Source organism: Pan paniscus, chromosome 9 (genome assembly GCF_029289425.2).
Source record: "Pan paniscus chromosome 9, NHGRI_mPanPan1-v2.0_pri, whole genome shotgun sequence".
Classification (NCBI taxonomy): domain Eukaryota; kingdom Metazoa; phylum Chordata; class Mammalia; order Primates; family Hominidae; genus Pan; species Pan paniscus.
Genome location: NC_073258.2, coordinates 118,601,218 through 118,629,158, shown reverse-complemented (window position 1 = coordinate 118,629,158; position 27,941 = coordinate 118,601,218). Strand labels below are relative to the sequence as shown.

Genomic DNA, 27,941 nt, shown 5'->3' with positions numbered 1-27,941 from the left:
CCTTTAGGTCTTGTTTTCTGCCCCCTCCAAATTCTCTGTACCTTACCGACATGGTAGAGCCTGGGACTCTGGGAAGAATGGGCTAGCACTGGATTTGGGAAAGATCAGCTCATCCTATGTTTTGGCTTATAGTTGGCTTGTGGTCCATTCTGCACCCCCAATGTGTTTCTGCAAACTTTACCATCATTTTTTTCCCACCATTCTTCCAGCCCCCTCTTGACTTTTCTTTCCCAGGCTGCCTCCCTTGCCCTCTGCTCTGGGCTCCTTCGTTCATGTCTCTACCTCACCAAAGTCACTTGGCCCTAGGCCTTGGGGGGTTATCAGAGCCTCTTACTGTTGAGCAGTAAGGGGGGTACACTAGGGCATGCAGAAGGTGAACCCTTAGTCACAGCCATGGGGCATCCTCCTTGGCAATATGCTGGGAGCCTAAACTAGATGGTCCCTAAACCCAAGAGTGAGAAGGGCTGAGCTATCCGGAGGGTGGCCATGCTCCCATTGGAGATGGATAGTCCATCCCTGAGACAGGGTGATGGGGTGATATCTTCCCAGGAAGCTCATCTCTTCAGAGTCAGGGATCAACATGAAGGCTGCTGGAGGGATACAGGACAGAGAACAGACTTCTTTGAGGAACTCCCAATTAATGTATGAATTAAGTGTCAAATATTATGATAGGTGCCATATTCATTCTGAAAGAAAGATTGTCCAAACTTATCTTGGAATGGAAGAATGGAATCATTACATCCTTATTTAAGGTTCTTAATTTCACTCCCCTATTTAAGATGGAACTCTGAGAGAGTGAGCCTATAGTTGGGGCTCATATTCCCATCTGCAGCAGGTTTCTTAACCTTGATTAAATAGGAGTGGGCTGGGAGAAGCTGGTCACCTGAGCTTGTGCCTTCTCCTTGAGGGCTTTATTGCAGAGAGATGCATTGTGATTTCTGTCCCTCAACTCCAAAATGTCGTGAGGAAGATGGTGGCCAGTGGGCTTAAGCCTGATGGCACTCCTCTGGCAGCTGCTGGATCTTCAGAGGGATCTTGGAAAAGAGGTGGAGAAGGGTCTCAGTTTCTCATATTCAAAAGAAAGTTGCATGTCGTGGTGGACAGAGAGCTGACCATGTTCCCCGTCAGCTTTGGGCAAGCCACTTCACCTTTCTGTACCTTAGTTTCTTCATTTGTAAAATGGAATAATAATACTACTCTCAAAAGAAGAATGTTGGACAAACTAAATTTAACAGAGTTTAATTGAGCAAAGAACAATTCTCAAATGGAGCAGTCCCCCGAAGGAGAATAGATTCAGAGAGATTCCCACACAGCTGCGTGGTCGGAGAGGATTTATGGACAGAAAAAGGCAAGTAATGTATGGAAAAAGGAAGTGAGGTACAGAAATAGCCTTATTTGAACACTGTTTGAACAGTTGGCTGCCTTTGATTGTGCAAAATTGGTGATTGTTAACAAGAGTAGTTTACAGTCTGTTTACACGTCCAGTTGAGTTATAGTTCATTATGTACAGAGAAACCTTTTGATCCGAACTTAAAATATGTAAGGAGGCAGCTTTGGGCTAAGCTTAATTTAATAATACCTACCTCAAGGAGTCTCAAAATAGTGCCCTTCCCATAGTAAGGCTCATTTAGAATAGCATCTGGCATAGAGAGATAGAGATAGATAGATAGAGATGGAGTCACAGAATGTTGAAATTTATCATCACTGCCTAGAATTTGGGGTGGGCTCCTATAAATTTGGACAAACATCTTCTTCTCCCTGTGCCTCAGCTTCCCCACCAAAGAAGAGGGTTGGACACATTCCCCCCTGAGGCTCCTTTCTGGCTCCCTGACAGTCTGGAATTACATAGAATGGGGATGGCAGGTGCGCCACACCAGATTTGTTCTTGATAATGCGTATTTTGTGCTTTTTCAATTCTCATTTTTAATTCTCAGAGCAGTGCAATGCTTATTAAAGAAAGACTGAATTAGACCCATTGATGAAGCAACATTCCTTTGTGGAGTGGATTTTCTTATACTGGGCCTTCTTCAAGTGGAACAGGTTCCAAATTAGCCCAAGGCCACAGGTGCTAGGGATTGGTGAGAACCGTCTGGGGGTCCACCGCTGGTCCAGGATAAGGCACCCTTTCCAGAGGGGCTGGGCAGTTCCTGAGATGGCTCACCCGCGGGCTCAAGTCACTCTGCCATGCCGTGTCCCAGCCCCATCCCAGCCCCAGGCACCCCAAGGACACTGGCACCTGCCCTATGCCTCTGCAGGTGTGCAGCCCTCACCTTGTCCTCCAAGGACCCTGGCACCTGCCCTATGCCCCTGCAGGTGTGCAGCCCTCACCTTGTCCTCTGTTTCATGTTGTCATTGGTGAGGAGCAGACTTCCTTTGGCACAGCCACCTCGATTTCCCCTGCGTTGTCCCCTGAGACTTGGCAGATGTGAGCGTAAGCGTGCGGGAGTGTGTGTATTGGGCCCTGGGCTGGGGAGCTGGGTGGGAAGGACAACTGATGTAACAATGGCCACTTAGCTTAAGTGTCTTGTTTTGGCAAAACAGCTTCCTCTTGGTATAGCAACAACAAGGGTGGATGTGCCTGGCCAAGTGGGCAGGGCACTGGTGGTGCAGGCATGAGGGAAGCCACCACAGGGAACCCTGGCTTTAGCAGTCAAGTGGAGGCCTTGACAGCACCAGATGGGGGTTGGTTTCCCTAGGAGGGAAGCAATATCCAAAACTTTAGAGGGGCCCCCATTATGTACCAGCCCTGAGTGTGTCACTACCCTAGGACTGGCAGCAAGAGAAGGCACAGACACAGGGAAACACTGAGGCAGCAAGTTCCCGGGCAATCAAACATTATTTGCTGGGCAATAGTGGGCACTCCATGTTCTTTACAGCATTTGATGAATGAATGAATGAATGAGTGAATGAACGAATGAATGAACAAGGAGGCGTCTTGATTCTGGTCTAACAGGGATTCCTTGAGCTTTTTCATGTGCACAGGAGGCATCGGAAACTAGAAGGGACTTCAGCACTTACTCTGGCCAGTCCCTTTCAAGTTCGTTGTAGCAGCTGCCTCTTTTGTTCAAATGAATGTTATGTCGACTCCGCTGTATGAAACTGAAAGGTCGGTCTTCTCTGTTGAGGTGGGGTAAGGGCTCAGAGCCCACCACAGTCCCCACCAGCTGGTCTCCAAGGCACCTCCATGGAAACTGAAATGCTCTGTGGAACCCTGTTTGAAAACTGCTGATTGTCCAACACCCTTAATTTATTGAAGAGGGAGCTGAGGCCCAGAGAAGGATGTGACTGTCCCCAAGGTCACACGGCGGCCTAGGAGCAGAAGCGAGGCTCCCCGTGCCCCCCACCCCCAGGGCGAGGCAGACCCTGCAGCTCTGGCCCCTTCCAGAGTTCAGTCTGCCTCAAGGGCTGACCCGAGTCCCTGAGCTGTATACTGCGTGTGTGCTGGGGATGCTGGTGCTGGGTGAGGAGGTGGTGGGGAAGATGCCTGTGTGCTGAGGAGAGCCTGTATTTGTGGGGTTTCTCTGGGTTCAGGGAGGGGAAGAGTAGGAAAGGGCCTTGGGAACCTGGAGGTACAGTGAAGCCTGGGTCTAGCCGTGAGAAAGGGAAAAAAGTCACCCAGTCCAGCCTGGCCCTCGCTGGGAAGGGTTCAGGCCTCCCCTGCCACAACCCCAGGGCTCCCCAGGTTCCCAACAGGCAAGGAGGGTTTTTAGGCTCTGTCAAAGGGAGATCCTGATCTTTCTGAGTGCCGCCAGTGCTTCCAGAAGGGTTTAGTGAGGGGTTTTTCTTCCTGCCTAGCCCAGAGTGCTGGGTTGTTGGCCCATGGTCTGCCCGTGCCCACCCTATGGGCACCCTTGATGCCCAGGGTCACAGGGAGAGAGACGCTGCCACGGGGGCCTCTGTCTGGGAAGGGTCCTTTCTCATGGAGGCTGGTAAGGGACAGACAGGGGAAGAGCAGAGTGTTGTGTAACAGCCCAAGGATGGGGGCCAGAAGATCATGGTTCTAGAATTGGCACCGTCCCCACCTGGCTGTGTGTCCGTGAGCAAGTCACACAGCCTTTCTGGGCCTTCATCGCCTCAACAATAGTACAAAGGGCTTGGGTAGGTTTTCTTTTCTTTTCTTTTCTTTGAGATGGGGTCTTGCTATGTTGCCTAGGTTGGTCTTCAGCTTCTGGCCTCAAGCCATTTTCCCACCTCAGCCTCCCAAGTAGCTGGGACTACAGGCCGGCGCCACCACGCCCAGCTTAGAGGGTTTTCAGAGTCTTTGCAACTCTGACAGCCTGTGATATGCCCAACCCTGGGTGGTAGCTTTACGAAGGGATGGCCCAGGGCTGAGGAGGGAGGCCCAATTGGCTTAAACTGGACTGAAACGGGCCCTGATGCACCCGCCCTCAGGCCATGAAGCAGCTACTGCTCCCTGCTGGACATTCTTCAGGACTAGAAGGAGAGCTTTTTTTTTTTTTTTTTAAATTATACTTTAAGTTCTAGGGTACATGTGCACAACGTGCAGGTTTGTTACATATGTATACATGTGCCATGTTGGTGTGCTGCACCCATTAACTCGTCCTTTACATTAGGTATTTCTCCTAATGCTATGCCTCCCCCATCTCCCCACTCCCCGACAGGCCGTGGTGTGTGATGTTCCCCATCCTGTGTCCAAGTGTTCTCATTGTTCAGTTGCGGGATAGCTTTTTATAGGGTGGTTCACACTGCAAGCCCAGGCTCTGGGGGACCTGAAGTGCATATTTCCCAAGTTCAGGCTGCTGCTTATGGCTGAAGAACTCTCATTATGCAGAGCCTGGGGCTCGATCCACGGCAGCAGCTCCATAACCACTGAGATGAAGCAACCATGAGCCCACATCACTCAGGCCCCCTCTCTCCCTGGCATCACTGGCTGGGCCCCCAGAAGGTCCAGGAGAGGACAAGGGCTGGACATACTCAGGGGCTGGCTAAGTTACTACCATCCCCACTAGGTAACGGCCCAAGGGGCAGAGTCTGCAACTGGAAACCAGAAAAACATCCCATTCGCCTCAGGGGGGATCTACCCCTGGGAGCTGTGGTGTCGAGACCCCTGGGCTGGAAGCAGGGGGCCTTGGGTTTAGTCCCTCCTCTGCTGTAAGATGGGCCTGAACAACTTTGGGCAACGCACACAAATGTTTTGGGCCTCTACCTCTCAGTCTGTAAAGTGGGAGTAAAAATTCTTATAGACTTCTGTCCAGGGACAGGCTTTGGAAAGACTCCCAGAGCCAGGGGCTGCTCCTTTTAGCCCTCCCTAGCTTGTCCCTTACCGCTTTCCTGTGGACCCCTGCCCTGCCTTCCTGCCATGCTGCCTCCTGCCCCAAAACGTCTGGAGGGCCCTGAACAAGCCTTGGGTGAGGAAACTTGGGAGCTGCAGAGGCATAGCCAGGTGGTAGCAGTGACAGCCTGGGGTGTGGGCCTGTTCCATGTCATGGTTAGGGCTTACAATTATGTTACTGCAGGGGGTAACCTCAGAGACTGCCCCACGGGTAGGTGGGGAGGAGAGGCACGGCCAGGAAAGAATGGTTGGCAAGGTTAGGCCAGGGATGTGGCTCAGAGTTGACCACACTCCCCTGCTCCACCCTGTGCACCTGCCCCTGAGCAGGCTGAGAAGCCTTTGGTCTGCAGGCAGGTTGTAGAGACACCAGGACACATCAAGGAGTTGGTCATTTCACTTCCACTTCTGAGTCTTCGGCTCACTGCCAAAGGCCAGGATTTGGGAAGCTTGGGTTCTGGTCCTTGTTCTGCCCCTTGCAGCTTGGGACCTTGGATAAGAAGTCTCGGCCGGGCCCGGTGGCTCATGCCTGTAACCCCAGCACTTTGAGAGGCTGAGGCGGGCACACGATCAAGAGATCGAGACCATCCTGGCCAACATGGTGAAACCCCATCTCTATTAAAAATACAAAAATTAGCTGGGCACAGTGGCGCCTGCCTGTAGTCCCAGGTACTCAGGAGGCTGAGAAAGGAGAATCACTTGAACCCGGGAGGTGGAGGTTGCAGTGAGCTGAGATCGTGCCACTGTACTCCAGCCTGGTGACAGAGTGAGACTCTGTCTCAAAGCAAACAAACAACAAACAAACAAGTAGTCTCCTCCCCTTCCTATTCCCCAGCTGCTGAAGGCCTCTACTCTGAGGGTGAGATCAGGCCAGTGGTGGGAGGCTAGAGTCTCAGCAGTTGTTCTCCAAGAATTGGGGAAAAGAAATGAGTTAGTGCTATAACAGGTTAGGTATCAGGAAGAACTTCCAGCGGCGTGGGGCAGCAGGCCGTGAAGTGCCTAAAGAAGGTTGGTGTGGAATCTCTTACTCAGATGATCCCTGAAGATGAGAACTCTTCTTGATGTCTGGGAGGGTTTGGGTTGAGGGTCAGAGTCAGGGGGTGGAGCGGGGGCCTCACTCTGGATGCTGCTCTCTTCTGGTCTGGGGGCTGCCCTTCCACCCTGATGTCCCTGTTGGGACTTGTAGTTCTCTTCATGGGCAGTTCTTCTTCAGGTCTTGAGGCTCCAGAACTCTCCTCTTGCCCTGGTCTGGGGGTCCAGCCACTTTCCACCTGCCTCCCAGGCTCTGACAGCAGAGCACTTGCTCTACCCAGACCAGAGCTAGATACCCCCAGACCCAGGGCTTGCAGAGACTCCATCCCACTTTCGGATGTGTCGCCCTTTCTGCAGTTCTTGGCTTTCCACCAATGCCCCCTCCCCACCAGTTCCCTGTCTGGTCTGACTCCCTTCTCCTGTTCCAGCTTTACAGCTTTCCCCAGCTCCCTCCCCCCACCTGCCCACCCATTTTCCTCTGGGCCTCTTCAAGATGGGGCAGCTAGGGCTGGATGGGAGGGTCTTATTCAGGTAGAGACAGCCTGAGCTGCCTGGGAATGAGACGATTGTGCTAGAGTTCCTAAAGACCACCAGCTCATTCAGGGGGTGAGGTGGGCTGTTTCGTCTCTCTGAGCCCCGGGTCCTTGTGTACAAACTGGGGATAGTAATTCCTGCCCAGCTTGCTAACTGAGAGACTTGTGAGAATCAAATCACATAATGGTGCAAAACTGCACATACAAGCCCTGAAGAGACGAAGGTAGGTCCTGTGGATGTTTGTGACACTGTAGGTCAAGGCCCTCCTTGCTCCAAGCAGGCCTGGTTAGAATCTGAGCTGTCACTTACCTGGTGTGTGAATTTGGGCATATTCTTAACCTGCCTGGACCTCTGTTTCAATATCTATAAAATGAGGCTAACCATACCAACTGCAAAGAGCTGTTAAGAGGTTGGAATGGGGTCCCGTAAAGTGCTCGTGAGCTGTTATCTTTGTCATGGTTTGACACACATTTATAGACCAGGCTCTTTCATGTGTATCACCCGTTTATCTGGGGGAAGGAGGTAAGGTCTGCCCATTTTACACATGTGGAATCAGGCACTGAAGGGTTACGTCGCTTGCCCAGGAAACGCAGTTGGGAATGGAGGCAATCAGATTCAGATTTTTCCATAGCAAGCCCAGCATTCCCACAAACAAACAAACAAAACCCCACTACCGGCTGGGTGTGGTGTGGTGGCTCACACCTGTAACCCCAGCACTTTGGGAGGCTGAGGCGGGTGGATCATTTGAGGTAAGGAGTTTGAGACCAGCCTGGCCAACATGGTGAAACGCCATCTCTACTAAAAATACAAAAATTAACCGGGTGTGGTGGCGGGTGCATATAATCCCAGCTTCTCGGGAGGCTGAGGCAGGAGAACCCCTTAAACCCAGCGGAGGTCGCAGTGAGCCAAGATCGCGGCACTGCACTCCAGCCTGGGCAACAGGGCAAGATTCCAATACAAAAATTAGCCAGGCACAGTGGTGCACACTTGTAGTCCCAGCTACATGGGAGGCTGAGGCAGGAGAATAGCTTGAACCTGGGAGGCGGGGGTTGCAGTGAGCCAAGATCATGCCACTGCACTGCAGCCTGGGGGACAGAGCAAGACTCAAAAAAACAAACAAGCAAACAAACAAACAAACAAAACCCCTCCATCACAGCCATGGCTCACCACACCCTCACTGTGTATTGGGCGTTTTACAGGCATGATCTGTGACCTCAGTACCATGAAGCAAGGTGCTTCGCTCTAGCTTACAGATAGGAAACTGAGATGTAAAGAGGTGAAGTCACTTGCCTGGGGCGCCCAGCCGCCTTAGAGGCAGGCCAAATTCCAACCTGGTCTCTCTAACCCAGAGCACCTGAAAACTCACCTGACCCCGATGCTCCAGGCCACTAGGCACCTCCTGGTCTTGGCAGGTCACAGGGCCCCACTATGGGTCACACTGGAAAGTATCACAAGACCAAGATCCCTGTGGTAACCCCCAGCCCTATCCCCAGGTTCCCAAGGTGTTCCCGGCCCTGCAGGGCCACGGGGCCCCATTCTTAACCAATCTCACAAAGGCAATATGAGCACTCTGTACACGTGGTTCACGAAGACTGCGCAGGAAGCTCTTCTGACTCAAGAAGGGCAGGTGACTCAGAGACAAATAGGCATGGGGTAGAACCCTGACTCTGTGATTCTGCAAGATGAGCTCTGAGCCTTGGCTTTCCTATCTGTAAAATGGGCTTCCAAAATACCAACCTCCCAGGGGTGTGGTGAGGCCCTTGTGAGGCCACAGATGTGAACGTTTATTATCAACTCTAAAGTGCCAATACACACACGAGTGATTAGTATTTTATTGTCCCGGCTTATGGGAATTCCCCCTGAAGTTGGGGAAGACTTAGAGTGTGCACAAAAGAGGAAGGAGACCAGGCAGGCTGGTGAAGGTGCCACAGTGCCAGGATCCCTGGCAGGAGCCGAGGCCCAGGCCACCACTGGAGGGAAGGGCAGGGCCTTCTGCAGCTGGGGCTTGTCCATGTTATGGAAAGACCTTAGTCTGGCCTTTGTCCAGCATTCTTTTTCTCCTCAGATGAGCTCACACTGGCACTCAGCCCCTTCAGTTGGCAGGTCAGGGCTTTTCTTAACTAGTGCTTAACTAGCGATTACAGCTCATAGTAAGAACAATATTTTATAATCTAACACACATACATGAAAGAAAAGGATGCGGATGTAGGAGGTGGAAGGGAAGAGGGCAGAAGGGGTCTTTGCTTTCCCCATGGGGGACCACATTCCCTTGATACGAGGTCTCAGAGTGAGTGACCAGCCCAGCAGCCTCTTCCTTTAACCCCTCCTAGACATGCGTAGCCTGAGCAGGTGACCCCCAACCCCCGGGCACATGGCCCATTGCCCTCTACCCATCTCTGCAGGTCCTATGTGGCAGGCGAGCCCCTAGGGGAGCTGGGGGACAGCAGGTTCTTTGAGCTTTCATTCTATCCTTGGACACAGTCCTCCTCTCAGATGCTTCCTTGTCCGGGGGGCTTTGCTCAACCCCCAGCTGCTGCCCCAGAGCATTCATCTCCTAGTGCAGCAGAGCTGACAGCTGGGGTGGGTTGGCAGGGGAGCAGCCTGAGGGATACTCTTCAATCTGCTTTCAGAATGCATCTCCAGCAAGAACACCTTCAGCTGGAGCATCTCCAGCCCAGGCATCTCCAGCTGGGACACCTCCAGGCCGGGCATCTCCAGCCCAGGCGTCTCCAGCCCAGGCATCTCCAGCTGGGACACCTCCGGGCCGGGCATCTCCAGCCCAGGCATCTCCAGCTGGGACACCTCCAGGCCGGGCATCTCCAGCCCAGGCATCTCCAGCCCAAGCATCACCAGCCCAGGCATCTCCAGCCCGGGCATCTCCGGCTCTGGCATCACCTTCCAGGTCCTCATCCGGCAGGTCATCATCCGCCAGGTCAGCCTCCGTGACAACCTCCCCAACCAGAGTGTACCTTGTTAGAGCAACACCAGTGAGGGCTGTACCCGTCCGATCATCTCCTGCCAGGTCAGCACCAGCCACCAGGGCCACCAGGGAGAGCCCAGGTAAGGGGGATGCTGTAGGGAAGCCAAGAGAGATGGGAAGCAGCCCATGGGCAGGGAGGAAATCTCAGAGCCAGTGTGCTCTGCTCTCATAGCAGACAACGATGCGGGGAAGGGGAGGTAGGGGGGTGGGAAGTGAGGGACCTGAGGGTGGGGGCAAAAAGGAAACATTACATGAAAACCTGAGACAGTGGAAAATTAGGGGCAAAGGGGGTAGGTGATAAGAAGCCAGGACTAACAAAGCAGCATGTCACCCTGGAGTCTGCACAACCCAGGTCAGAGCACCGGTTTCAATGGCAAGGTCTCCCAGTTAGTCACAGGGTTCTCTCCTTGTGCTGTCCTGTGGGTCTGCCTAAGAAGCTGGGGTCTGCAGTGGAGCAAGGTCATGATCAGTGGGCCCATCTGTGGGTGGGGGAGGAAAAGGAGAGATTCTGACCAGGTGTGCAAGTCCATCCCCAGCCTTCCAAATTGTGGGTTGTGTGGTTTAGCTACTAGGGAGTCAGAGAGGTTGAATAGGCCTTGGGGACCGGGTCTGTCCTTAAGGAATCAGTGTTCCTGCCCACTCCGATGCTGCCCTCCTCCCATCCCGGAATTCAGACTGTCCCCACCACCACAATACACACAGGCCTGGATGATACGTGGCTTTGGAGGATCACTCGAAGTTTGGGGCCCATCCCACAGCCTTGCCCTCTCCAGGGTGGGTGAGGTGCTTTGGTATCAGACCCACTGCACTGGAATCCCTACTCTGCCACTAACTCACCAAGTAACCCTGGGCAAGTGATTTCACTTCCATGAACCTCAGTTTCCCCATCTATAAAAAGGGGCCTAATAAGATTCTGCTCATGAGGTTGCTGTGAGAATTAACACAGGCAAAGTGCCTGGCTGGCCCAGAGGAGAGCACAGTAAAAGACCGCTGCTGGTGCCAGGCAGGGGGAGCTCAGTTTTTGCATTTTCAGATGGGACAAAATTCATTCATTCATTCAATTGACTTTGTGCCCCATAAAATCTCATTCCAACTTCTGGGGTGGAGTGGTCCTCATGGGGCCCTCTTGGGCCACAGTCTTGTTTCCCCCACCCTCTCCATCTCGTTGGACTCCTCTCCAGCCTCATCTTCCCCTGCTGCCGCCCTGCTCCTAGGTACGAGCCTGCCCAAGTTCACCTGGCGGGAGGGCCAGAAGCGGCTACCGCTCATCGGGTGCGTGCTCCTCCTCATTGCCCTGGTGGTTTCGCTCATCATCCTCTGTGAGTTGAATGGAGGGTGCAGGGGTGGGTTCTGGGCACTGCTGGGCAGAGTGGGACCCAGGGATGGGGGCAGGCAGGGGAGACAGGTGTGGGGACCACCCACTCACCCGGCTACTGTGTCCAGAGAGGGACACTCCTGCAAATGGCCTTGGACTGTGCTGCCCCCGGGGCCCCTGTGGGGTATCCAGGTTAACAGTGTGGAAGTCAGAGGAACCTGAGCTTGGCTCTCATCTGTGCCACTTACTATGCAGCTTACTTGGGCAAGTTAGTTAACCACTCTGAGCTCAGTTTCTGCATCTTCAGATGGGACAAAATTCATTCACCCATTTCATGACTATGTGTCCCATAAGTTCTCATTCCAACTTCACTAGCTTATGAGGAATAAAGAAGACAACAGCACAATTCCTGGAACAAAAATCTACAAATACTAGCTATTAAAAAAACACACATGAAAACACTGATTGGAAAAAGTCTATCAAGGATATTCAGTCAATGGGATGACATGTTCAGCATTCAGGGGTTCAGGCCCATTCTCTTCAGCAAAGATACCCAGGCATGCCCCAGGGCTCTCTGCTCAGAGGTCCACTATGAGCCCAGCACAGTGGGAAACTTCAGGCAGCGCAAATGTGCATGTACATTATTCTGTCCTGTCCTCAGGGAGATTACAGTCTCCTGGGGGAATAGCTGGAAATTTTGAAGGGCAAATGCATTTGAGTGTGACTATGAGGAGGGGATGACAGCTGTGTGGGTTGGATGCAGGGGATAGCTTCTTACAGCTGTGGGGCCAGATGAAGACCTGGAAGGTGGGACAGCAATTATGCCCAGCAGGGCATCTGAGCGAATGAGCAGCCACAGAAAATGTGGGAAGCCAGGTGGCAAGGACAGCATGGCGGAGAGGAAGGGACCCACCTAACCAAAGTGGAGAAGGAACAATCAGGGACCTGGGGCCGTCTGTTTGGTTCAGCAAGGCTGGGCCATGCTGTAGAGAGCTTTAAACCCCAGGCCAAAGAGTAAGGATTCTGTTAAAGAGGCAGCACCAGTGGTGAAGGGTGGAGTGGACCAGCGTGTGGAAACGTCTGCCGGCAGGGCTGCTGAAGGGGATTCTGAGGGAGGGGCAGTGTGCTGGCAGAGCAGACTTTAGTGCCATGCAGACCCTGGCTCTGCCACTGACAGGCTGTGTGAATTCGACAAGTCCATTAACATTCTGAGCCTCAGTTTCCCCACCAGTCTGACTGGGTGGGGTGGTCTTTGTCATAATGCACATAAAGGCCTCGGCATGGTGCCTGCTGTGACTTACTGCCCTGCCCTCCCTCCCTTTCCCACCACAGGGCACGCCGCTCCATGAAAGCCACAGGAATAACCCATGGAGGGGCGAGATGGCACCCATGGGTGGGCTCACAGAATAGAACTAAAGCTCTCAGCGTGGTTTCACAGCATTTCCTGAAGTCCCCAAAAGCTCTGCCAGGGAGGCCTCTAGACCTCCAGGGCTAGGGAGGTGGCTTGACTTGTGCAGGTCACCAAGCAGCTACCTGGTGGGGTCAGGACTAGAGCCCAGGCCTCCTGACTCCCAACCCGGCCCAGTACCCTCTCCACTACACATCCACGTGGGGCTCCATGAGCACTCCAGGGGAGACTGCCCAGGGTTCCCCGGGGCTTGAGTGCCCAGGATATGGGAGGAAGACCAGGGCACAGAGAGGAGGGGCCAGCCCAAGAGATTAGGAGGGATTTGTGTCTTGACCTGGAAGGAGCAGTCACACACGGGCGGCCTTTACCCTGGGTGACGGAGAACACAGTGGGCCCCGGAGGAGAAGCAAGGGGTGGGGCTGAGGAGCTGGTGGAGGAGGAGCGGCAGGGTGAGAAGTTAGAACCCGGGTCTGTGAGGCAGCCAAGGGGAGGTGCCTCCAGGCAGGAGGGCCCACAGCCCCTGGTTTGGAAAGAGATTGCTGTTAGAGAGGGAGGAAGTCGTGAAGCAGATTTGCACATATGGCTTGTAAAGCTGTTTTCTTTTAGCCCCAACTTGTATATGTGGGAATCAGCCACCTAGAATTGCTGGTTGATTGAAAAGACATTTAAAGGCATAAAGACAAGTCATGGGGAAAGAACTGAGCATAGAGGTGTCCCTTGCGCAGGGGAGAGGGAGAAGGAAAAAACCTAGGAGCTTTTGAGGCTGGAAGGATGGTCGCCTTTGAGAACAGACAGACGGTGGTTGCCTGTGTGACTGTGAGGACAGAAATTTATCTGCTGTGACCCTGCGGAGCACAGAGAAGATGGGATGGCAGAGGGGTTCTGAGAGGCTAGCTCTGGGATACTGGAGGAGGTGGTTTCTCTGGCCACTATGTTGGCCAGCATGTAGGGAGGGGAGTTCCCAAGGTGGTCCCCATCTCCACAGCACTCTCTGTCTCTCTCTCTCTTTCTCTCTCTTTCTGGGTGGCTGGCTGCTCGAATCTGCCTGGTGCTGCCCTGCTTGCAGGAGCTTTCTGGAGCATTCTGGAGCATTCCTGAGCAGCCTTTCTCTCCATACAGATGGGGGACGAGAGCCCCAGAGTTCAAGAGGGATTGCAGGTCGGTGTCTCAGAACCCCCAGGGCCTTGGGCTGCTCAGTGTCTCATCTCAGTGGGGCTGGCCGTGACCCAGCTGTCTGCTTCTTTTTCTCTAGTCCAGTTCTGGCGGGGCCACACAGGGATCAGGTACAAGGAGCAGAGGGAGAGCTGTCCCAAGCACGCTGTTCGCTGTGACGGGGTGGTGGACTGCAAGCTGAAGAGTGACGAGCTGGGCTGCGGTAAGGAGGCTGGGTGCGGGGGAGCGCCTGCGTGTGCATGTGTGTGCATGTGCATGTGTTTGTGTGCCTGTTTGTATATGTGTGTGTGTACGCATGCCTGTGTGTGTATATGTGTGCGTGCATGTGTGTGTATGTGCATGTTTGTGTGTATGCATGTATGTGTGTGTGCATGTATGTGTGCGTGCATGTGTGCATGTATGTAATCCAGACCCAACGATTCCCTGTCCAATGCCTCCCATTTGAGCTGATACACAGTTTGCATCAGTCTGTAGCACTCTAGTGACTTTGCATTGGCTCTGTCCATGCTAGGCATCCTGGGCTTCTGAGTACTGGTTAACCCCCATGACCCAGGCCATGTTCCTGGACTTTTCCCAGGCCTCAGCAAGGAGTGCTGTCAGGACAGGCGCTTTCTCAAAGCCTCACTCATCTCATCCCCCAAGAGCTTGATGCTTCCTAGGTGCTGAGGACCTGCTCTGCCTTTTTCTTGCCCTGCAGTGAGGTTTGACTGGGACAAGTCTCTGCTTAAAATCTACTCTGGGTCCTCCCATCAGTGGCTTCCCATCTGTAGCAGCAACTGGAATGACTCCTACTCAGAGAAGACCTGCCAGCAGCTGGGTTTCGAGAGGTAACCCCCAACCTGGCCCCAGAGTCCAGGCTTCAGGGATGTCTCAGGCTCTTATAGGGCGTCTCAAGCATGTTGCAGAAACATTATATTAAAAAGACCCTTGGGGACCGGGGCTGATCTCACTAGCTCTGGACACCCTCGAGGTGTTCAGAGTCAGAGGCCCTGAGATCCTATGAGTCTGGAGCAGATTGTTTTCATGAGGCCAACATAATGATGTATAGATCTGCAATAGTATCAGACTCCTAGATGGTTCTTTGCATCAAAGCACGCTCACATCCATTATCACATTCACTGATCGTGGTGGTGGCCCTACGACTTGGGTAGGCATTTGGGCAGATCTTTTCTTCTTATATCTGGGAACTAGAAGCTCAGATTGTGCAAAGCCTTTCAATGGACTTTGAGCTATAGCTACTGTGGCTTGAGCCAGACCTCATCAAATGGAGAATTAAATGGGGCAGGTGAGGCTAGGCAGAATCATAAGGATCTTTGGCTCTAAAGATTTTAAACAAATTGGGCAGTGCTAATAGGTAGAGGAGGAAGTAGGTGAGCAATGACCTTCCACTTGAAGAAGTGTCTGATTTTCAGCCCAGACACGCATCTCCATCCTCCCTCTTGGACTGAGTTTTCCAGATGGGTAGTCTGGGGTTTATCAGTGTGTGTGAGGTTGTGGGGAGAGGAGTTTAAGATCTCACTGTGGGTTCTCTACAGAAGAAGCACCAAAAACACCTGGGGTGGGGTGTTAGGATTTAGAACATGTTCTCCACCCCACCTCAGCCTGTCCAGATCCATGAAAGGGGGATGGTAGTAATGCAGATGGAAGACCACGGGCATCTTTTATGAGTTGTGTGGCCTTATGCAAGCCTGAACCTCCCTTAGGCATTCAGGTCTTTGAATGTCACTTATTCAAAGAATATTCATTGAGCTTTTATCATGTGCTAGATACTGTGTAGTACCTGGGCACAAAGGAATAAGACAGGAACCCAGCCTTGAGGGACCTCTAGTGTGGCTCAGTGAGAGAGACTTAAACCAATAACCACAGCATGATGTGACATGTAATGATGAGGATGTGGGTGAAGCACTAAGGGCATACAATGGAGAGGGTGCCTAACTGCACTGGTGGAGAGAGCAGAGAATGGGCCCTCTGAGTAGAGGAGCAGCGTGTACTAAGTGTCATGCCAGGGCATCACGCAGGGGTGTACCATGTTCTAGAAATATACATACATTCCACGCAGAGAGTAGAACACATTAGAATCACCCACCGTGCTTGTGAAAATGCATCTTGGAATCAGAATCTCTGGGATTAGGACTTAGAACCTGCTCAGCAAACATCCCAAGGTGATTCTTCGGCACGCTGTGTTCTGAGATCCAGTGGGCTTGCCCAGAGCTTCTCACGCTTTGATGTACAGATCAGTAACCTGGGATTCTTTAAAATGCAGATTCTTATTCAGTAGGTCTGGGGGGATGCTGCTGCTGCTTATTCACAGATCACAGTTTGGGTAGAAAAGGGCAAGATTGGTGTTTCTCAAACTTGAGTGTGCATCAGCATCACTAGAGAACCTGTTAAAATGGTGATCGCTGGGCCCACACCCAGAGCTTCTGATTCAGAAGCATTGCTAATATTAATAACTTCCCAGGCAATGCTAATGCTACCAGTCTCCACCATGAGAAATGCTGGGTAGTGCATAGGGCTGGGGATCTTGGAGGGGAGTTGGGGGAGATAAGGGGCAGTGGTGGAGCATGTGGGTGGGGCTGCACTTTATCGGGGCTTGGCTGCTGCTTGGAGGAGTTGGCCACCATTCAGACCATCACAGTCTGGCCTCCGTCGGCAGGGCTGGTGGGGCTCTAGCCTGCTGGAGGACTTGGGATGACTCTGTCTCCAGGGGGCTCATTCTTCTCCCCTCTCCTCCCTTGTAGTGCTTACCGGACAACCGAGGTTGCCTACAGGGATTTTGCCAACAGCTTCTCAATCTTGAGATACAACTCCACCATCCAGGAAAGCCTCCACAGGTATGGTGGGGCAGGCAGGCTGCCTGTTTGTGAGCAGGGGAAGGAGTGGGTGGGAGGGGGTCTTTGAGTCAGGGAGCCCCCTTCACTGGCTTTTCTAGTATCCAGCCTCCAAGAGTCCACCATGAGTGTTCAGGGGCATCTTGGAAATAGTCCTTATTCACCAAACTGCCTTCTGACTTAAGAATTCTTATCTGAGGCTCGGTGCTGAGAACAACTGGAGACCAGGGGTGCCCCTGAGAGTTTATCAGGTCGTCAGAGGCAATTCGTGAACCTTGGGACCACCAGTCGGCCAGGTGTTTGGACTGAGAGTTGCTGCAGGGCGTGGACCTGGATTGGTGGGGGAGAAGCACCACTGACACCCTGGCATGACACTTTGCACATGCCTCTCCTCTACTCGGCCCGTTCTCTGCTCTCTCCACCAGTGCAGTTAGGGGACAGGGTAGACAGGCAGCAGTAGGGGACCACCAGGTGCAGGCATCAGGGACAGGGAGTGCCACGTGGGAAGCATCGGAGGTTTGGGGTCTCTGCCAGCTAGTATTGTTTGCCCTACGGAGGGGAGAGAAGAAGCCGGGCTCCAAGAGAAGTAATGGTGAGGGAAGGGACGTGAATTTGCTGCAGCTGGATGCCAGCTCTGTGCTGCGTGGTTTCTGCATCTGCGCTGAGGAACTGTGTCAGAGGAGCACCAGACCACCTGTTTAGTTGGGAAAAGATGCTGCGAAAATGAAGTCCTAAGTTCAAAGAACATGGATCTGGGCCAATGTCTGCAATGTGCCACAAGGAAACTAGTTGAGGGGATGAGAGTGGAGATGATTTGCACTGAGCCACTCCGATTGTGGACAAAGCACTGGAAGGGAGAATGTCACATCGGGAAAGGGGAAGCTCAGAATCTCCTGCTTCCTATACAAAGGGTAGCTTCCTTGGAAACAGGATAGGAACTGAGCAGGAGTCAATCAGGAAGGCTTCCTGGAGGAGGTAGCTAATGTGCCCTTTTCCCACTTTCTGTGTCTCCCCCTGCAGGTCTGAATGCCCTTCCCAGCGGTATATCTCTCTCCAGTGTTCCCGTAAGATGTTCTTCTTCTTGGATTGTGGCCAGTGTCGTGTGGGAGTGAAGGGCAGAGGGGCAGCACTCCTCCAAGGGAGGTGTTTGGCACAGGGGTTCAAGTCAGGAACAGTGTCTTAGCCAGCAGGCCTGCTTCAGGGCTGGAGTCCCTGTAAGGCACCGGTACACCCAGGGTAACATTTCCCCTTCTCCTGACTCTGGTAGGGGCTCAGCCCAGCAACCTTTTATTCCAAGGAAGCTGTCTGAGTCTTCTGTGCATCAGGGGAAGTGTATTCTTCCTATGTTTGGAAACAATAGAGACCCTCGTTATAATGCTTGTCAATTCAGGGTCACATTAGAACTGGTCTGCATTCCTGTGCACCTAATGGCAGTCCTGGGACTTACCATCATGACCCCAATGCCCGACACAGTGCCCAAAGCTTGGGACACTCCAAAAGGATTTGTCAAGTCAATGAAAGAATGAGTGAAGGAGAAGAAAGAGGAACCTGCCTGGGGTCAAACTTCCCGCGGAATGATCCCAGAAAGCCACCCCACCATGTGGTGGCTCTGCTCTCACAGAAACTGCTGTGTGTAGCAGATAAGGGAGCAAAGCCCGTCCATGGAAGGGTGGGTGCCCTTCAGGATGGGGCTGCCTGAGCCTGTCCTGGCCCTGGGAGCACAGCAGAGGCATCCTGATCAGGAGCTCGGAAAGAACCCTGGGAGAAACAGGGTTCACAGTATGTCTACTCCTTCCCTCCAGACTGCGGACTGAGGGCCATGACCGGGCGGATCGTGGGAGGGGCACTGGCCTCGGATAGCAAGTGGCCTTGGCAAGTGAGTCTGCACTTCGGCACCACCCACATCTGTGGAGGCACACTTATTGACGCCCAGTGGGTGCTCACTGCCGCCCACTGCTTCTTCGTGTAAGTGCCTGAGAGGCAGGTGATTTGACACTGCCCAGGGTCGGGAACCACCAGGAAGGGCTGGCTGCAGACTGACTTCTTAGTGGAGGAGGATTCTGGGTGTGAGTCCAGCCCCCATGGGCCAGTTGGCACTGGTGTAGCTTGGGTGTTCACCTGGTCCTGAGAGTGTGGGTCGGGGGTGTTCCGAGCTAGGCCCAAGGATGAGAAAGTCCCATTGACAGCCCCAAGGGAGAGAGAGGCAGGCAGGAAGAGGGACTGGGAGCCTGCCCCTGAAGAACAGGGTGAAATGAAAAAGGCTTTGGGTTTGTTGCTGCTTCCTGCAAATGGAACTCACAGCAGAGGAGCCCCTAGTTATCCCAGAAATTGAGGGCAAGGGATTGCAGGGAGGGCACTGTATCAGCTGCTAACGGTCACCAGCTGGCCTAGTGTCTTTGGGGGCCCACAGCCCAGGCTGGTGGGCAGGAAAGAGCTCTGGGACCAGGCCTCAGGGGCACTGGCCTCCCTAGTAATGAGTTCAGTGTGTTACTTTGTCCTGTCTGAATTTGCTGAGGGTAATAATACTGAGATCTTATCAGTACAAGCCCTTGACCCTGTCTGGTGAGTGAATCTGTGTCCCCATCCCTAGTCCCAGCACCTTCTGCAGCCCTGTGACTTGTCAGCATCTGTCAGTTCATATCGAGGCCCCAGAGTTTCAGCATGGCAGAAGTCAAAGGCTCCTATCTGATCCTTGGTGACTTGCAGAGGAGATAGTGGGGGGGGGAGTGCCACACAGAGGTCTTACTCATACTTCCCTCTTTATTACTGTAAGGTGCAGAGCTGCAAGCTCATAATTTTTGAGGGGCTGTGGGGGATTGCTTTGGACTCCAGGGATAAGATAGAGGGTTCCCTCCAGAGGTCATTTTATCCATCCTCCTGCCTCCAAGCTGGTGCTCTGACTGTGGCTCCCTGTAGGTAGCAGGTGCTGCCAGTGAACGCTGCCAGGCAGGTACTGGACCACGCTCCTTTGTGGCTCTTGCAGGACCCGGGAGAAGGTCCTGGAGGGCTGGAAGGTGTACGCGGGCACGAGCAACCTGCACCAGTTGCCTGAGGCAGCCTCCATTGCCGAGATCATCATCAACAGCAACTACACCGATGAGGAGGACGACTATGACATCGCCCTCATGCGGCTGTCCAAGCCCCTGACCCTGTCCGGTGAGGGAATCTGCACTCCCCGCTCTCCTGCCCCCCAGCCCCAGCACCCTCTGCAGCCCTCGCACTTGTCAGCATCTGTCAACTCATATCCGGGCCCCAAAGCTTCTGCAGGGCAGAAGTCAAAGACTCTTAAAGATCCTTACATGGAACACTTCTGTTTTATAATTAGGGAAACTGAAGCCCAAGGGTTATAAATAAGTTTGCTCCAAATGACACATCTCACATTACAAATTGATGACGGAGTCAGGGCTTGGGTACTGATCTTAATCAATAGATTGAATTCTTTCACTGGTATTAACTGAGCACCTAGGGGCCAAATGCTATGGTAGGCATTTCACACATATGATTTCATTTACTCTTCACAACCAACCCTGTGGAGCAGGCACTATTATTAACTTCATTTGACATATGAGGAAATGGAGCTTTACAGAGAGATAATTACCTGAGGCCACAAGTAATAGGTGGTAGCTCTGGGATTGGAACCAGGTCAATCTGATTCCCAAGCAATGCTCTCCCCACCTGGCTCTAGACTGGCAAATTGCTTACCCTGCAGTCGAGAACTTAGGCTGAGTACACATTCAAACAACTAATTGCTACAACGTTGTTGCTAAGGTCCAAATGAGGCTACACAAAGGAAATGCTGCAGAGGTTCTCAGAAGATCACTGTGGACAGGGGACGTCAAAGAAGACTTCATTCATTCATTCATTCATTCACTCATCATTCATCCATTCACTCATTTGTTCACTTATCAAATACTATATGGCCAGCCCTATAGTACAGTTGTAAATAGAAATAAAATACACCATGACGACCAGTAGAGGCCAATTATACGATGTTTTCGGGGAGCAGGGAGCTATGGTGGCATAGGCGGGAGCAACTAATCATCCTGGCAGGCAAGGGGAAGCTCAGCAGAGGAAGGATAGCCAAGGAGGGTCCCGAAAAGATTGGAGAAGACAGGTAATGGGGGCTCAGGGAGGACCCTGAAGAATGGAGCCCGAGCGCTCCGGCATAAGCAGTCTTACAGGTGGGAGAGGGAGGAGGAGTACCGGGATTTCTGGAAGCCTCGGAGGACTCTCTGGTTAGTCCAGCCATTCTCATGCTCTGAGCCTGTGAGCTGGTGTTTCCTCGCACATTAATTATGGAGGCGGTGTCTATCATGAGTCAGAGCAGTTAGATCATCAGAGTGGGGTGAGGAGGAGGATCCCTGGGTAGAGCTCGGTTGGGCAGCGCTAGCCCAGAACCACGCCCACGCAGCGTCACACCCACTCGTAGCCACGCCCCGACACGACACGACACGCCCACCAGCCTTTCTGAAACTCCATTCTTGTCTGTGGAGTCCAGGGCTGAGGTGAGGGATGCCCGCTGCCTCCTGCCCTGCCGCTCAGCACACAAGAAGGGCACAGACTGCAGGACCAGAGCAGGCCTTCTCACCTTGTCAAACCCAGGCTGTATTTGGCTAAACATCCAAATCTTACCTCCCACCCACCCTCCGCCCCTTAATATTATTTGGAATTCCAAAACTAAATAATTTCTAAAAGCGAATGAAAGCTATTCTCACATTGCGTATGCTTTTCAAACGTAATAGTCTCCCTCCAGGCTCCAATAGGCTTTTGGGCAGGAAGCAGACCCTTAGTCTGAGAATCACAGCTCAGATGTATGTAGTCCTGTGGCCAGAACATGTGCCCTGATTTTTGGTTTAGAAATCAGGACTGATTTTCTTAAACTCATTTGGCAGGTGGAGCACTAGAAGTCACAGTACTTTTGCTTGTGAAAGTTCACTGGTAAATTTAATTCCCCCATAAAAAAACAGTGAAATATCTAACGATGGATCATGTAACAGTGTTACATGTTTTTAAAACTTTATATCTCAAAAAGGGGCATAGAAAAAAAATCCTATGCTGCATTTTTGTTAATAATGCATGCTATTCCTTCATCTATTTTTTGTTTACTCTCTAGCAGACAAAAATGAGGTAGGCACCAATGTTTAAAGCCTAATTCCAATTTATGGGAGAAGAATTTAAAATCATCCTTCCCATCTATGCTTCCTGCCTTGTCTCTATCTTTTTAAACATTTATTGAGCACTTAATATGTGACAGGCATTATCTTAGGTGCAGAATACTGCGGTGAATATAACAAACGGTTGAGAATACTGCAAACATTCTATTAACTAATATTTTCCTCCTGCAAACTCAGATGTGTTGGTCAATGCCCTGGTCCCCCTAGGGACACCAGTCCTCAGAGCTTATGAAGTGATATATAACAGTGACTTCTAAATATAATATTTCTGAATGTGGGATCAAGTTAGCAGGAATTCTGTGGTCTGTGTCTCTAGGAATGTGTTTTCTGTTTGGAGAGATTTCTTACCTTGTGCTGGGAAAACATTTAAAAGGAGAGCCACAGGCTCTGGACAACCAGTGGGTACCCTCACCAGACCAGGCTGGACATACCGCTGAGATGCCACGGTCATAATATCTGGGTCTTAGCCTGCTGCTGTTCCTTGTTCTAATGGAAAGACATGGAAGAGGCTCCACCAGGAGAGAACCTCTCAATAGGGAGAGACCCTCAGCTGCCCAGTATCAGCTTGTACAAGGGAGCTTCCAAGGCTTACGCCTCTGACCACAGGGCAACCACTGAAATCAGAACGGCTTTGAGGACTCTGGTAGCCCCCAAATGCTGGTGGGTTACGATAAAGTGATCGAGTTTCATGTCTGGTCAGTCCAAGGCTCTGGAGGATTCAGAACCACTCTAGAGTCAAGGATTAATGTTCTAGGAGACCCCTCCTTGCCCCCAGAGTGGTTCTGCTCCTTCTCCCTCCCCCTACTGAAAGTCTCAGCCTTGTTCCTTCACTGACGTCTGGAGGTCTTGTTGCAGCTCACATCCACCCTGCTTGCCTCCCCATGCATGGACAGACCTTTAGCCTCAATGAGACCTGCTGGATCACAGGCTTTGGCAAGACCAGGGAGACAGATGGTAAGAGGCAAAGATGCTTGGTCGTGTGTATCTATCCATGTGCATGTGTGTGTATACATGTGCGTGTGTAAGCAATGTGTCTGGGTATACAGATGAAGGCCTATGTCGATGAGCGTTTGGGTATACGGATTCATGGGCCTGGGTGTGATTGTGTGTGTATAGACACCTGAGTATATGCCGGTGCAGTCACTGTGACAATGCCCTCCAGTCAAGACCACCTGGAAAACTGCTGTGGTTGAACTAGTTGAGTTCATTGCTCATTGCAATGAGAGAGAGAACACACCATGAAGAACCATGGAGCATCTCAGCAAGAGGGTGTCAGAGATGCTCATAGGATTTAGGTGGCTTGGGGAGGGTTCAAAGATGTAGGACTTTTCTCTAAATTGTGGTGTCAGGAAGCAGGGCTTATGATTGGGAACCTTAATAATCTTATCTAGAGGCCGGGCACTGTAGCTTACACCTGTAGTCCCAGCACTTTGGGAGGCCAAGGTGGTAGAATTGCTTGAGCCCAGGAGTTCAAGACCAGCCTGGGCATCATGGCAAAACCCCATCTCTACAAAAAATAGAAAAATTAGCTGGGCATGGTGGTGTGTGCCTGTAGTCCCAGCTATGAGAGGGGCTGAGGCAGGAGGATCACTTGATCCCAGGGAGGTTGAGGCTACAGTGAGCCATGATCATGTCACTGCACTCTAGCCTGGGTGACAGAGTGAAACCCGTCTCAATTAAGAATATATATATATATAAAATCTTATCTAGGAGCTCTAAGTGGTAAGGAAGCAGCAGTCACTCATATTGGCCAGGAGAGGGGGATGTCTGGTACTGTTGTGGTTTGCACAGTGACCTTGTTTTTGTCTGGCCTTAAACAAGATGATGAAGTGGTCTTGTTTTCATGTCATCCCAATCACAGAGTGCCTTGTCCTGTGAGATTGCTTACTTTGAGCAGGATGACCCCACGGTTAGACTCAGGCCACTTCCACGCATCAGGACCGCTTTTCCCTCCCTCCGTGAGGCAGAGCAATGACTGATGTGGGTGCAGCCTTCTTCTCCTCTTGTCTCCATACCTGACTAGCTGTGTGACTGTGGGCAGGTCACTTCTCCAGCAACAGGCCTCCCCACCGGTAAATGGGTTAATGCCACCTGCTCTCTTTAGGGCACATAGCTTCCAAAAACAAACAAAGCCATGTATCTGAGGGTGCTTTGCACGTAGGCAAGTGCTGTGCAACATGTCAGGTAGCCTGATAGGCTTGTGAGTGTGTCTGTGTGCATGGATGTCTCTGTCTCACGTGCAGCAAGCTGTGTCTTGTGTGAGGGCCTGTGTGCCCATATGTCCTGGGTGTCCAACCACAGAGGGCCTCCCTTGGGTGGGAGCCAGGCACGGGCATGGCACCCTCCATTCCCAGGAGGCTGTGATTCTGGGTCTTGGGTTGGCAGCTGGACGGCCAGGAAGCTATCTAGAATCTCACTGGCTTCCCATCCTCTGTCTCCTCCACCCCACTTCACTGAAGACAAGACATCCCCCTTCCTCCGGGAGGTGCAGGTCAATCTCATCGACTTCAAGAAATGCAATGACTACTTGGTCTATGACAGTTACCTTACCCCAAGGATGATGTGTGCTGGGGACCTTCGTGGGGGCAGAGACTCCTGCCAGGTGAGGGTACCTGTGGGTGGGGCTCAGGTCCCAGCACCCTGGGGATGGGGGAGGCAGGGGTGTTGGGGTTGATGTGGGAATTGGGACCCCACCCTTTCCCGCTCATGGACCACCTGTCCCATCCTGCGAATGTGCCCCCTCTCCCCTGCAGGGAGACAGCGGGGGGCCTCTTGTCTGTGAGCAGAACAACCGCTGGTACCTGGCAGGTGTCACCAGCTGGGGCACAGGCTGTGGCCAGAGAAACAAACCTGGTGTGTACACCAAAGTGACAGAAGTTCTTCCCTGGATTTACAGCAAGATGGAGGTAAGATCCCTGCAGCAGGACACTGCACCCAGCAGGCTGGGAACTTCCTAAGGTGGGGACCCTGGAGGAGCACCCAGGGTGTAGGCAGAGGTCCCCTCAGCGTCCCCATATTCGGGGGGTGTTCTGGACAGGGTCAAATGTGATGCCTGGGGTCAATCCCAGCTACCTGTGTTTCTTTCCCTGCTTTTCTTCCCTCAGAACAGAGCTCAGAGGGTTGAAAAAGGGTGGACCTAGAGGCCGGGCAGGCAGTTGCTGGGCAGATGTTCTCCCAGAAGTATTTTTCTATGTAAGGTTGCAATGGACTTTGAAAACGTTTCAGTTTCTGCAGAGGATTTTGTGATAGTTTTTGTTATCAAGCATTTATGCATGAGAATCCGCTCTTCATGTCCTTTCCCAGCTCTGTTTGTTTTAGTCTTTTTGATTTTCTTTTTGTTGTTGTTGTTGTCTTTTTTTAAAAACACAAGTGACTCCATTTTGACTCTGACAACTTTCACAGCTGTCACCAGAATGCTCCCTGAGAACTACCATTCTTTCCCTTTCCCACTTAAAATATTTCATCAGCACCTCACTACTATCATAAAAGAGTATAAAGTAATAAAATAATAAAAAGTTATTTTATGTTTTTTGACTTGCTTTAACCTATATCCAACCTCAGAAGTCATTGCTCAGGTCAAACTGAACCACAGACTCTTCAGTGTGTGCCTTACCTTGCCCTTGGCCTTTGGAATACTTGATCCACCCTAGAGAGTCCCCTCTCCCACTTCCACCCTCTCATCTTCCATTTTTCTTACTGAAGAACTCTGACTAATCTATCAAAATCAGCCATTTACAACGCCTGGAATATCCTCGGTATTTACTATTTATTGTTATAAATTAAGGATGAATGAATAAACAAATAAATGAAAAGAATAAAAGGTGGGCCTAACCTCGGTGCCAGCCCCAGTGCCACTCTCCTCTCCCAGGGATGACTGAGATGTGAGTTCACACAGGCCGCTGGCAGTGGAGTGATGGGAGGCCCCCCTCCACGGCAGGAATTTGGGTGTCAGGAAACAGGGATCTGCCTGCAACTCTGCTGACCTAGTTGAGACCCTGCCTTCTCTGGGCCTTCAGCCTTTAGCTGTAAAGCAGGGGGTGCTCTGCCAGCCCTCCCCTTCTCTGCCTGGGGAACAGGGGAGGGCTCAGATAGGGGGAGCAGAAAAGGCTCCAGAAATCTAGTGCAGAGAGGCCCTCCAAGCCTGCATCCATCCTTTCCCTTTGCTGTCCCTCCTTGGAGAGGCAGTGCTAGGTGACAGCGAGGCTAAATTATAGGTTCTGAACCCCAACCTTGGGCTTCTGTGCTCCTCGCCCACCTGGCCCACCCTCACCCTCTTCTCCCATTCTCTTCCTCAGAGCGAGGTGCGATTCAGAAAATCCTAACCAGCTGGCCTGCTGCTCTGCACAGCACCGGCTGCTGTGAAGACTCTGGCCACGGTGACTGGCCATGTGTGGCATCATCTGGGCTAATGGCCACCGGGCACCATCGGACTCCCACCTCCACTGTCTGCTGCCTCTGTGTGTGTGTGTGTGTGTGTGTGTGTGTGCATATGTGTGCATTGCCACTCTCCCAAGTTTTTCAGAAACCAGCAGAGCTGTCAACTCTTCTCAAAATCCCAGGCTGGAAATTACCTGGAGACAAGAACTTGAGTACCGTGGATGTTCCTACAGGGGTGTCCATAGATGGATGGAGGAGGTGGAGCCCAGAGCCCAAGGAAGAGCTGGGAATTCTTGCTTCTCTGACCCTCACTTACAGACTAGCCCAGTGTGGGCAGATGCCAGCGGCCCAGGTGACGCCATTGCTGTCCTGAGATGGATCGTGGGTTTTGGTGGATGCAGCTTCCCAGGGCCTGGACCGTCTTCGGTGAAAAGCTGCTCCCATTGGCGTTATGAGCATCAAGCCCTCACCCAGACCCCCTGCTGGTGCCGTGGATGTCACCAGTCGGGCTGTGCTGTGGCTAACCAGGCTGACAACTGAGATGAGGATTCACTGTACTCATTTGGTCACAAGCTGCTGGGGCAGGTTTTATTTTATTTTATTTTTATATTTAAGAAATGAAAATACGGGTATTTTTAAAGATTCTCCAAAAAGTCCAGAAGCCTTGACAGCTGGCATCAATCAGCCCAAGACCCCCAGGGGATTCATGGGAAATGTCGTATTTTAGAGTCCTACAGAATATTTCTGGCCTCAAGGAACTGGATGAAGAGACTGGACAAAGTCCCCAGGATGGGCATCCCCCAAGTCACTACAGCATCTGGAGCCCCTAGGAGATACTCAGGGAAGCAAATCCTTGTTTGGGCTGGCAAGCAAATCTGACACGACGAGGTCCACAAACTGTTTCTGCATCCCAGGGCTCTGACGAAGGCGTTAAGAAATGGATGCTGTTCCTGCGTAGGCTCCCAGGGGCCCCAGGGAGGTCCGGGTGGACTGCCTCTCTCATTCCCAGGAGCTGTCCTGGGACTTTGGGATTTCTTCTCAGCTTTCTCCACCTTTCAGTTTCTCAGTTGTTTCAGAAACATAGCACTGACATAAAAACTGCTATGGAGAGAAAGCTAACATGGTCCCATGCCTTCCGGGCAGCCCTGCTGAAGGATCTAAGTTGGCCCTGTTCCTGCAAATCATCAATGTGCCTGGACTCGCCAGCTAAAAGCCTGGGCCTTCCCCAGCCTTTTTTCTGGGGCACCTATTCCTCTGCCAGTCCTGCTCCCCTCACCTTCCTTGGGCCCGTCAGGGTCTTTTGTGGTGCTGTGCTTCTCAGAGGCAGGATCCAAGCAGATCAGCCCAGCCTAGCCCAGCTCAGGCAGGCCATGGCCGCTCAAGGGAAAGACTACCCCAGAAGAGCAAGCTGGAGAGGCTGGGCAGGGGCTGATGGGGCTGGGTACACTGGGGAATGTTAGCAAGACTGGGAAGGAGGCCACATTCCTGTCTGCAGCAGCCCCCAGCGATGGTCTTCAGCAATAAAAGTTGTGTGACCTGAGACATCTGTCTTTGGATGTTTTACTGGTACCCTAGGTAACAAATTGAGGTTGCCCACCCTAGTGCCCAGAAACTCTTGGTTTTGGTTCTTAGTTTTGGTTCCTCATCTTTGGGTTCTGCTCATTTAGCCATATATTCATGTATTCATTCCATTCACCAGCTGCATCCGTGCCTACTCTGTGCCCGGTACTCATGCTAGGCCCAGAAGATACAAAGGGCATGACAGCATCCTCAAGGAACTGGGTCATGACCCAATGTGATGGAAGCTGTGATTGAGTGTGGACACCA

General features: G+C 52.1%; 1 protein-coding gene across 1 annotated transcript in view; it reads left to right on the top strand.

The window, feature by feature from the left end:
- The first annotated feature begins 13,227 nt into the window (after window positions 1–13,227).
- The window catches only part of TMPRSS13 (transmembrane serine protease 13), a 40,194-nt gene continuing 25,480 nt past the window's right edge, over window positions 13,228–27,941 (top strand). Inside the window, exons 1-10 of the mRNA XM_063608328.1 lie at window positions 13,228–13,717; window positions 13,812–13,934; window positions 14,430–14,559; window positions 16,474–16,566; window positions 17,584–17,627; window positions 18,366–18,528; window positions 19,547–19,719; window positions 22,593–22,691; window positions 24,197–24,339; window positions 24,491–24,643. Coding sequence (XP_063464398.1) covers window positions 13,423–13,717; window positions 13,812–13,934; window positions 14,430–14,559; window positions 16,474–16,566; window positions 17,584–17,627; window positions 18,366–18,528; window positions 19,547–19,719; window positions 22,593–22,691; window positions 24,197–24,339; window positions 24,491–24,643 — 1,416 coding nt within the window. The 5' untranslated portion in view covers window positions 13,228–13,422. The remainder of the gene's footprint in view (window positions 13,718–13,811; window positions 13,935–14,429; window positions 14,560–16,473; window positions 16,567–17,583; window positions 17,628–18,365; window positions 18,529–19,546; window positions 19,720–22,592; window positions 22,692–24,196; window positions 24,340–24,490; window positions 24,644–27,941) is intronic.